This window comes from Antechinus flavipes, chromosome 4, assembly GCF_016432865.1.
Source record: "Antechinus flavipes isolate AdamAnt ecotype Samford, QLD, Australia chromosome 4, AdamAnt_v2, whole genome shotgun sequence".
Classification (NCBI taxonomy): Eukaryota; Metazoa; Chordata; class Mammalia; order Dasyuromorphia; family Dasyuridae; genus Antechinus; species Antechinus flavipes.
In genome coordinates this window covers 86,687,915-86,700,123 of record NC_067401.1, presented here as the reverse complement: position 1 = coordinate 86,700,123, position 12,209 = coordinate 86,687,915, and the positions used below count along the sequence as shown (strand labels likewise).

Genomic DNA, 12,209 nt, shown 5'->3' with positions numbered 1-12,209 from the left:
ACACTCTAAGAACCTCCTCTCTTGAGGATGAGGTGATATGTTATATCCTGTATTTCAGTTTTTGCCATATATGAAAGTCATGAGATAATAAACTTAAATCTGGAAAGGGCCTTATAGAAGGAGTGAAAAGTCAGGCATAGTCTGACATGGATCTTAGATTTGGGAAATGAATTTCAGAATTTTCAGAGTGAGGACAGGAAGATTCTCTTGCATTAAACTTCCACAGGGAAAGTCAACTTAGGAAGAATAGGAAACTCAAGAAATGTTTTGAACCCAGAGGAGATAATTCCAGTAAAGAGTAAAAATGAGAATTTTTTGAAGAAACAATGTTAATGCACAGAGAACTCATTAACAGACTTAAATTTTTAAAAATATAAACAGAAGATCGAATTTAGGACAGATAACAAAATGAAAACATCAGTGAGTCATTTTTATATGAATGCTGTAAAAAATAGTTGGAGGAATACTGACTGAGGGAATATTGAGAATGAGCTGAGGCTGAGGGGGGAAGGTAAAATCAATAAAAAAAAAGTTTTGACTGTTGGTGGGAAGAAGGTTAAAGAGAATAGGATCCCTATTGTAATTGAATGGAGGTGTATTTGACAATGGAGAAGACAAATGTCACTCGGGTCTTATTTTGCTTCTGCTTCCTTTGCCAAGAACAGTGACCCAATTACAAAGGAAATGACAGAACACAAATTAACTAGGAATTCAAACTTGGCATAAGTTAGAATATAAGTTGCCCTTGATGAACTCAAATCATCTAGCTCAGGTGAACTAAATCCTTGGGATACTGAAGGAATTGGAAAATATAATTGCGACCCTTTATTCGTGATATTTGTCACACACACACACACACACACACACACACACACACCACACACACACATACACACACACACACACACTCTCTCTCTCTCTTTCTCTTTCTCTCTCTCTGTAGGTCAGAGGAATATTTTTAACAACACATTTGAAAAAATATCTCATATTATTCCTGTGAAGACGGAGATGTGAACTAAACAGTAATAATATATACTTAGAACTTGTTGAACGACCAAGCACAGTTAATGAGTATTAATCATTGAATATAATATAAATTTGACAGGAATTAGGTCTACCACAGTGCCTCTGGGATCTGTTTGGTACTGGACTGTTCAATATTTTTTACCAATGATGGTGGATGAAGGCATAGATGGCATGTTTATGGGATTTGGAAATGACACAAGTGAAAGTAACAGCTGACAGGCTGGATGACTTAGGATGCAAGAAGATCTTGATGAGTTATGATTGGTTGAACATAAGATGAAATTCAGTAGGGTTAAAGGTCAAGTTTCACACTTGTTAAAAAACCATCACAAGTTTACAAGGATCAGATAGCAGATAGGGAAAAAGATCAAGGGGTTTTCATGGACTTGCAACATCATTGTTGTTGGTAGCATTATGTTAAAGAAAAAACATGCAATTCTAGGCTTAAGAGGGACATCCTTTTAGAATTAAAGAGGTATGATCATCTATCAATACTCTGACTTGAGGACCCTGTATGCAAGTTGTTTTCTGATTTGGATGCCTCAATGTGTGAGTAGGACTTTAGGAAACTGAAGAACATCAAAAGGATTAGGATAACCAGAATGATAAAAAGGTCTTGAGGCTCTGTCCTGTGAAGATAGGTTGAAGGAACTATGAGGGCTTAGCTAGGAAAAGAGAAGATTCTAGGAGAGCAAATGTTATAGGAGGAATTCCTTTTGGGAAACCCTTCTAAAATTCTTGGATTCTCTGATTAGAGATCATTTACCTCCTTATTTTGCAGATGAGAAAACTTGGAGATGTCAAGTGACACATTTAAATGCACACAGATGGCAAAACAAGAATTAGAACCATGGACCTTTGAGTCTAAATTTTTCTCATTGCCTACCTCCTTTTTCCAAGGAGTCAATTGTAAATCAGGATTTCTTGTTCTAATTCATAAAGAAATCTGCCATCTCCATCTGTGTCAGAGACTATACTCATTTCATGAGACCCAATATATTTGTTGAAACTGAGTAAGAGTAGTAAAGTTATTAGCAACCCCCCTCCCACTACTAATTAGTCAGAAGGTAATTGGGTATCAATTGTTAATTCAAGACATTGCTAAGTATGTCTGAAAGGCAAACTCCTAACAGATGGTATACCAGCTCATTAGCTCTGAATCCCTGGTATCAAACTCAAAAAGAATCCCTACAGATAGAAATATTGACTTAGAAAATCACAAATTAATATTTTCATTGTTCTGTTATATTTTTCTGTTTTGTTAAACAGTTCTGAATTTTATTTGTTTTTTTGTCTGTACCTGGAGTTTTGTGATCCAAGCTTGGAGGCAAGTTTGATACCTCTATTCAAAGGCAACTCTAAGCTTGTCTTTTATCTTTTCTTCTAGTGAAAAAAAAATTGGAATCATAAAGCTGAAGTATTAGTAAGGAACCCTGTTCTAGATACCTCTTCCATGGCTTCAAGTCATGCTAAGATTTAGACTTGACTTTATGGTGGTTTGAGAAAGTATATCTTTGTTAAATTAGAGAATACCAGCATGAAGCCCAACAGATAGAATAATAGTAAAGGGACCCGAGTTCTTCCCTAAACTTTTCACTATTTGTGTAACATATATAAGTCCTTTAATAGTCTTGACCTCAGTTCATCTCTTGAATGGGGAGATGGTGGCCTAGATGATTTCTTAATTTTCTTTCAGTTCTAAAATTTTGTGACTATGATAGGGAGTTTTTAGGTAGACTTTAAAATGGCCTTAAAAATAATATATTTTGGGGGCAGCGAGGTGGCACAGTGGATAGAGTGCCAGCCCTGAAATCAGAAGGATCTGAGTTCAAATCCAGCCTCAGACACTTAATATTGCCTAGCTGTGTGACCCTGGGCAAGTCACTTAACCCCAATTGTCGAAGGGGGAAATATATATATAAAATCAGTATTACAGTTCCTGCCATTTGGTAAAACATTACTTTTCCCCATACTTATTAACTATAATTAGTAGTTAATTAAAGACTTTCTCAGTTTTTATAGAAGCATTCTGTCTGATTCTGAAATATTTTAGTTGTGAATATCTTTGATAGCTATGCTTTAAAATTAAAGATGGTCATTAGCTAATTTAATTCATTTAAAGAAACCAGTGACTTATGGAAAAGGGTATAACTTTACTGAGGCTTTTCTTCTTTTTGGGGGTCTGGAACTATTCTTTTATTGGAATGATTCCTGAAGGTAACTCTGAAGAAGGTGTATTGTTTAAATCTGGCATTCATAAGAAGGAACTGGTAGTGCTCACTCCTAATTATAAAATGAATAGATGATTCTTTTCAGTTGCTTCTCCTGAGCAGTCATTTTCAATTTATGATCAATTGTTGAACTACTTTTGTTACTTAATTTTTTTTATTCTCGAATATATACATATATTTATGCTCTTGATAGATAACATTTCACTTGTTTTAAATTTTGAATACCATATTTGAATGGCTATTTGAAAAAAAATTCACATAAAATATATTTTTAAAAGAACTTTTCTTTTTCATTTTTCCTTTCTAATTATACACTTATCTAAACATGATTGAATCATTCATATTTTCAGCAGCCATGTAGTGGCATAGCAGTTAAAGCTGGCAAGTGAGAACATTTGGGAAGTAAGATGAGAAAGGAAATGAGACAGATTAATGAATCAGAGGGAAAAGTAAACAAGGCAAGAAGGGGAAGGAAGTGGTGGCAAACCTATGTTTTTTTTCCACATAGAAAAAAGAATATTGGCTTAAATATGTGTGTGTGTGTATATGTGTAGTTTCAGAAAGATATATATGCATATCTTTCTATATTTGGTATTCTGATAATTTTATTTTCAAATAATTTAAAATTGGTATAATAATGGTATACGCATTTTAAAAATTATACTGGATATATTTTATTCTCTCTTAATTTCTTTTTTTCTCTGTTGCTATTCTCTATCAGTTTTAATAAATCAATAGATTTCCTAGATGTTTACCACATATGAAGCTCTATACTTAGTATTTTTATTTTAAAAGTAAAGCAAAATAAAATTACTCAGAATTCCTCTCATTTAAATGGGCCAATAACTATTATCTTTTGACCTCTATTAATATTTTATATTTTAGTTTTTATGCATTGACAAAACTATTGTCCATTATCCATACATAATCTTTGATAATGACTTCTTATAAAATGTCATAGAAATGATATAGCAATATTTAGCTTATCTCATTCTGAGTGAAAATAGCTTATTTTCTGTTCCTCCAAAATTCAGACCTTGACTTGAATTTATATTAATTAACAGAACATGATTTAGAAGATTTCCAGTTTCTTATTTCATTATAATGAATTATAATTCCAGCTGTACTTGAGTTTTTTTTAAAGCTGTAGCTTAATCTGACATTATTTTAAGAGAAGTTAAGTTGAAAAATGGTAGGATTAATTACATTTAGACAACACTGGGTTTGGATTTGCTAACAGTTTTTTTTAAAATATATGATAGTTTAAATGTGTATTTAAGTAGAAAATTTCCCAAGTATCACCCATGACTAACCTTTAAAAGGTCTTCAATACTCATTCTGACTTAAAATTTGTTATATTTATATTTATTTATTTAGAAAAAACTATTTCTTTTGAATATGGGGGTGAATTTTTTTTAATTGAAAGGATAAACTAAACTACAATTACCTTGAAGCCCTTACTTTCCCAGCAATCACCTCAGAGTTCATAATAAAAGCTGGCAACCAATGGCAGTAAAGCTAAAGATAGTTTTCTTGTCTCCAGCTTGAAAGAATCAGTGCTACCTCCAACTCTCAACACTTCATAGTGTTGGAGTTTAAACCTTGCTACAGCAGTTTTAAAAGGTTTCTTATCCTTTATAGATCTTAAATACTTATAGATTCTACTCTGAGTATTAATATTCTGTGAGACAGGTAGGAAATGAAAACATTGGGTAGCGGGAAAATGACCACAAGATAAATGTCTGTAAACTGACATCATAGAACACAGTGCCAGCAGGGTGGACTCCTTATGGATTTAGGAGTGAGTGTGGATGCTCATAATATCCTAGCCCATCTCTGATACTGGCTTTAAATGCTTTTGCTTTTCTTCCTCCCTACCCCAACCAAACAAAAAAATATCTTATTTTATACTCTTCTGCCTTGAAACAATGCCATCCTTTGACCCTAAGCTGGGACATGATATTGTGAAGTTCTCCTCAGACCAGCTTTGGATGTCTAGTCTTTCATTCTTCAGCCTAGTTACTTGAGTCACTGAATCAGCATTTGAGCCTATAACCTAAATCCTCTGCCCTGCTTCACCAGTTGATAGAAGAAAATCACCAGTGCCTCATCTCTCTATAGTCATGAAATGCCCACAACTCGGGCCTCTTCCCCAACAGGACCAAAGCTCCTACATACTTCCCATGGGCTGGACCAGAGCCTCAGATAAAAGACTTCTTGCCACAGGATCTTGTCCAGAAGTAGGTTTCTGGCACTGGACCCAAGCAGGAGCCAAGAACCTGCCTCTTTTGCGGGAAATCATCTGATTAAGCAATATCCCTGCCACCTTGGGGTGGGGGCACATGAACTGGTGCTGAATGTGAGGTCAGTCAGGTCACTGGGGACCTGATTATTCTTCTTTCCTGATACTTAAGAGAAACTTAATTGCCATTGTTCTTTGTTATTTTAGGATCTTTAGGAGGCCTTCTCCAATATTACTGTTTCCCAGTCTAATAGCTAACAAAATGCTACTTCATCCCATAATTGATAAATTAAAATTCATATCACTTGTTACCTTTTCCCATTCCATCATTTCCATCCACAACAATGCTAGCTCCTCGCAATTCCCTAGTTTGCTCTGTATGGGGACTTCAGTTTAGATGTTGATGTTCCCTTTAATATGCTTACCTTCCAGATAAACAACATCTTCAATTCTTATGACTTAAATCTTTGTTTCACCTTTCCCACACACAACAATGGGCATTTTAAAAAAATATGGTGAGGCGTTTGGGATTAAATGACTTGCTCAGAGTCACACAGCAAGTTAGGCTAGATTTGAATTCATGTCTTTCTGATTTCTGAACCACTGCACCATCTAGTTGCCCTATAGAATGGCCATATTCTTGACCCTGACACGCATAAATTTTTGACTTCTATAATCTGAAATCCTTTTGCAGGACTTTAGTCCTTCCTTTTCTGCTATACCTCTTTATTGTACTCCATTATTTAAAACCCTTCATAATTTGGCTCAAGATTGCCATTCCAAGTTTATTTTACTTTATTTCTCTTTCATATAATCATTCTATAAGCACATTATGTATTTGAGAGTTGTATATGTTCCTTCCCTCACAACATTCCCTCTACATCTTCTTGTTCCCTGAAAATATGTAATGTAAATGTTGGTCCCTATTAGAATGTAAACTCCTTAGGTAGGAGTTTCTTTAATTTATCTTTCCTTCTCTAGGTCTAATCCCCAGCCCTGTGCCTCACTTATTGAATTTGGAGTAAATAATCTACAAACAGTATAGTAGAGCTCTTCAGAGCCATTTGCTCTTATTAATATGCTTCTTTTTTTGTGTGTGTGTGTGTGTGCACTGCTGTATTTTCCAGTCACTGAGGAAAAAAATGGATAGAGTCTCCATTTTCTTTCCCCAACTATAATTTAGAAGAAAATACACTATTGCTTTTCTTGAAATTTAAAAAGATTTGGCCCATAAATCTCCTAGTGTACAGACCTAAAATTATGATTTATCAATATATATATATACATATTTTTTCTTCTTAGAATTAGATCCTAATATTACAGTATCCATTTGACTTTATTTTAATTCTAATAAATGACTACTTTTTTATTCAGGGAAATTCTTGGATTAAGCCAGTTGATGATTTAAGAACATGTCAAGGAACCAAGTCACATGTTACTTCAGATGATCTAGAACAGGTCAAATCAACCACTTCTGATCTGGAAAAATGGCAACAAGAACTTGTGAGTAATGAAATAATTTTTATTTTCATTTCTAATTTTTAGATTTCTTTTTTTTTGTTGTTCATTACTTAGTATTCTCAAAGTGTGATGCTGTATGTTTGATCAGATATGTAAAGTTGGAAATACTTTCATTTCCTGCAATAATTTTATTTCCACAAGATTAGAAATCAAGAGAATACCAAAAGGGAGCAGAGAGTGTAGTCCTTCCCAATAATAAACTCACTCTTAACCAGATTTTTTTCTCTACAATTTCTGTTCTACTTTTTCGAGTCTCCCTCTGGAACCCTCCTTTATTATTTAAAACAGCATTAACAGCTGCCTTCATCCTATACCTCTTTTTTTCACATTCCTTTGTCTTAGAATATTCACTGAAACTATCGTTTCTGCTGGCATCTCCCTATATCTGGCTATTTCTTTTCTCACACTGAAATATGGTACCAGAGGAGTTGACATACTCCTGATTCCCTACTCTCTTTCACTGTCTGTCTGTCTATCTGTCTGTCTGTCTCTCTCTCTCTAACATTCTCTACTCAGGAATTACCTTTTCTACTTTAAAATTCATTCCCTTACAATCCAGATCCTTGTTGCTGTTATCTATGGACAGGTCTATCACTTTCTTCCTTCCCTACTAAATTCAGTACTTGCCTCTCAATCTTCTCTTCCACCTCAAGCCCAGCTGTCTTCAAAATCTCTGATTTCTTAGTTTTTCATCTTTCCTTATGATTATGGGTAGTTCTACTTGTAGCGTCTTCCTCTCTAGAACTCCTCGATTGGCCCATTGAAGCTCTATTTATGCTCCCAAAGAGCTTCAAGAGAGGTGTGAACTCATTGAACTCCAATGAGTAAAGGTGTGAACACAAGCCTTGTATTGATTAGTTCTACTTAGTACCTAGTTTCAGGTTCTGGCCAAAACATCTTCTTGTAAGATTAGATCAACTCTAATTAGTTAGCAGTTAGTAAGGATTCCAACAAGAGAGGTATTCTCTTCTAATTTTAATATATGATAAAAACAGAATCAATAAAAACTGAATATTCTTTACAAAAAGCCCAGCAATAATTTTAATTATTTAATAAAATTATTATTAAAGCTGGTTTATATTTTGATTTTAAGTAGATACTAATTACAATCAAATAAAAAATGTATCCATAGTATTATTTAATAAATAAACTAAGAATTCTCAAAATTAGTTTGCAAGTTGGAAATATTAAATACTATCTAGTACAACCTGAATCTGCCTAATAATTTCTTATATAACATCCCTAACAAGTATTTATTTATCCTCTGCTATTAGACCTTTTGTTAGAGAGAATTTACTACTTCTTTAGACAGTAAATTCCACTTTTGAACAGCTCAAATTGTTTAGCAAGCTTTTAGTTTAAGGCAAAATTTACCCTTCTGCAACATCTGTCTATCTACTAGTTCTGCCCTCTGAGGCTAGGAAGGCAAGTCTTACTCTTCTTTCATGTGAAAGCCCTTAGACACTTAAATCTTCTCTAGCCTGAACATTCCTAGTGCCTTTGATTGGTCTTTACATACAAGTTTACTGCTGCATGTTCCCCAACATTATTTTTGTTGTATTCCCATTATTTTTGAACCTAAAATGTAGTACCTCATAATATACACAGTATGAATCTGTTGTTTGATGAAATTCTCATTTTTCTTGTTGCGCTTACTATTCTTCAATAAATATAACCTAGGGATAAGATTTTTGGAGAGGGGGCAGAACATCATCATGTAAAAGAACTTATAGGCTTCTAAAACCATGTACCTTTTTTATGGGTTTGTCTAGCCAAGTATTTTTGCAGTTGCCATTCACGCTGCTTAATATTTATTTGAGAACATCATTAATTTGTAAACTTTATTTTTTAATCTGTTTGAACCTTTATAATTACTAAATTTCAAGCGATTCAGCTTATCATTCTAGTCTATTGAAATCTTTTTGAATCATGAGACTTTTATCCATTATTTTTCTCTCCATCTTCACATCATCTGTAGATTTAAATAGCATGTTATCTATTTCTTCATTCCCACTATTGATGAAAATACAGAACCGAATAAATAGGGCCAAAGACAGTTCTCTTAAGACATCTCACTAAATACCTCACTCCATATTGATATTATTACTCTTTAGTATCTATCATATCCAGTTCCATATCCTCCTAAACATAATATAATACAATACTAACCTAAATCTTCTATCCTATTCACCAGTATAGGATAAAATACTTTTTCACATGTTTTGCTGAAACCCCAGCAGTAAATTTATTTATAGGTTTGGGGAACATGCAGCAGTAAACTTATTTATGGGTTTGGGGAATATCAAATATATGACATGGTTAGCATGTTAGAGAGCATTTCAGTATAGATATACTGTAGCTATAGGATGACCATGATGTGATTTTCATGTGACCTGTCTTTTACAAACCTTTGCTGGCTATTAAATCAACAAACTTTTATTGAGTGCCTACCATGAGCCAGACAAAGAAAGGCAAATAAAAAAATCAAAACAGTTTCTAATCTCTAATTGCTCATGGTATAAAAAAGAAGGCAACATACAAATATGTGTGTAAAAGCTATACATGGACAGGGGAGGGGGGGGGGGGGGGAGGGACAGAAAAGGGAGAAGGTGGAGAGAGAAGGACAAAAGGGGGGTATAGAGGGACAGAAGAGGGGGGAAAAGAAAAAAGGACAGAAGAGGGGGGAAAGAGAGAGGACAGAAGAGGGGGGAAAGAGAGAGGGACAGAAGAGGGGGGAAAGAGAGAGGGACAGAAGAGGGGGGAAAGAGAGAGGGACAGAAGAGGGGGGAAAGAGAGAGGGACAGAAGAGGGGGGAAAGAGAGAGGGACAGAAGAGGGGGGAAAGAGAGAGGGACAGAAGGGGGGGAAGAGAGAGGGACAGAAGAGGGGGGAAAGAGAGAGGGAAGAAGGAGGGGAAAGAGAGAAGGACAGAAGATGGGGGAAAGAGAGAGAGGGACTGAGAAGACAAGCAGAGGAAAGAGTGAGAGAATAAATTGGGGAATTCAAAGAGGGACAGAAGAGGGGGGAAAGAGAGAGGGACAGAAGAGGGGGGAAAGAGAGAGGGACAGAAGAGGGGGGAAAGAGAGAGGGACAGAAGGGGGGAAAGAGAGAGGGACAGAAGAGGGGGGAAGAGAGAGGGACAGAAGAGGGAGGAAAAGAGAGAGAGACAGAAGAGGGGGGAAGAGAGAGGGACAGAAGGGGGGAAAGAGAGAGGGACAGAAGAGGGGGGAAAGAGAGAGGGCCAGAAGAGGGGGGAAAGAGAGAGGGACAGAAGAGGGGGGAAAGAGAGAGGGACAGAAGAGGGGGGAAAGAGAGAGAGGGACTGAGAAGACAAGCAGAGGAAAGAGTGAGAGAATAAATTGGGGAATTCAAAGAGAAATGGGGAAAAGATTCCTGTGATATATTGAATTTTAACTAGTACTTGAAGGAAGCCAAGAAATATAAGAGGTAGAGAAGAGGAGGGAGAAAACTGTAGGCATGGGGGATAGCTGAGAATAAAAAGTCAGTGTGAGGTCATGGGTTGCAGAATATGTTGGGGGACAGGGCACTTAAGAGGATGGTGCTGTCCTTAAAAGTAATAGCAAAGATAGGAAGAAGAGATGGCATAGGGGAAAAGATAGAGCTCAATTTAGGATATGCTGAGTTTAAGATGTCTGTAGGACATTCAGTTTGGGATATCTGGAGGTCAGCAGAGAGGCTGGCTTTAGATTAAATAGATTTGAGAACCATGAAATCACTAAGTAAAGTGGTATACAGAAGAGTGCCCAGGACAAAATCCACTTTTAGCAAGCATGGCCACTATGAGGATCCAACAAAGGAGAATGGGAAAGAAAAGTCAGGCAAATAAGAGAACCAGGATAAAATAGTCATAAAAATCTAGAGAGAAGGAGAGTAACAAGTAGAAAGAATGATCATTAGTGTTAGAAGTTGCTGAGAGTTGTCAAGCAGGACAAGGATTAAGAAAAGACAGTTAGTCTTAATATGGAGTATTATGAGATCTTTAGTAACTTAGAGGGAGCAGTTTCAATTGAATGATAAAGTCGGAAGCTGGCTTATGGAGATTTGTAAAGAGACTGAAGGAAGAGAAAGTGGAGTGGCTCATTCTAGACAGGCTTCTCAAGGAGTTATCCAGAGAAGGCAGAGAAATATAGGGTGATAGCTAATAGGGATGGATTAAGTCAAGTTTTTTTAAGGATATAGGAGACCTCAATATGTTTATAGACTGTAGGGAAATAGCAGACAAGTAGGCATTGAAGATAAGAAAAAAATGGGGATGATAGAGTGGGAAAAAATTGGGGTGGGATGGAGTAACTTAAACATGTAGAGGGATTTTCTTGGAAAGGAGAGAGGCTACTTCTTCATATAGACAGAAATAAAGGGAATAAATGGTAGAAGACATCTGAGTGCTAAGCCTTAGCAGGGCAGGACTTGAGGAGAGATTGGTGTTCTTGGCAAATGGCTTCAAATTTTTCACTGAAATATGAGGCAAGGTTATAAATGGAAATAGTGAGGGGAGGAGAAGCCATGAGAGGTTTTGAGGATAAATGAAAAGATTTAGAAAAATTGTGTTGAGTAGGATAGAAAATCAATTAGGGAGATGTAAAAAGGATTACCTTGTCATAGTGAGGATCCAATAGAGTTTAAATTGGTATAAATTGGTAGTGGCCAGTCAACATAGGTTTTTGATGTTCTGTGGCTTTAATCAACAATAGCCCACGAACAGGAGAGAACAGCAGATGATGGGAACAATCCAAGACTGAGGCTTGGCAGGGCCAGATCTTGAATTGTTGTTTGTCCTTCCTTCTTGAACAGGACCATGACATCAGGGATGGGATGCTGTAACATATAGGTGAATTGGATTGAAGTGAGAAAAGGTTGTGCAAGGTCACCTTGACTCACTTTTCCTCCAGAGCTTTCTGGGTTCAGTGGCCAGATAGAGATCTGAATGATTGGAGATGGCCATGGGTAAAAGAAGCCAGTGCTGAAAAGAGTACTGAGGAGGAAGCCAGGTCTCAGGGAGAACTCGATGATGGAAGTCAAGAAGGAAAATATTGAGGATGAAAAAAATTTAAGTATGGATCACATATTCCAATGAGCCGGTGAAAGGGTGGTAAAAAGGGTTTGAATAATGATAGCAGGGAATTGAGAATTACTAAAGTGATGTGGTAGAGAATTGTTAGTGATCATGGA

At 36.1% G+C, this 12,209-nt stretch overlaps 1 protein-coding gene across 6 annotated transcripts in view; it reads left to right on the top strand.

Annotated features, from left to right (window-relative positions):
- SDCCAG8 (SHH signaling and ciliogenesis regulator SDCCAG8) overlaps positions 1-12,209 on the top strand; it is a 282,059-nt gene that overhangs the window by 42,627 nt on the left and 227,223 nt on the right. For all 6 annotated transcript variants that reach the window (XM_051993493.1, XM_051993494.1, XM_051993490.1 and 3 more), the window contains one exon: positions 6,874-7,002. In XM_051993493.1, coding sequence (XP_051849453.1) covers positions 6,874-7,002 — 129 coding nt within the window. The remainder of the gene's footprint in view (positions 1-6,873; positions 7,003-12,209) is intronic.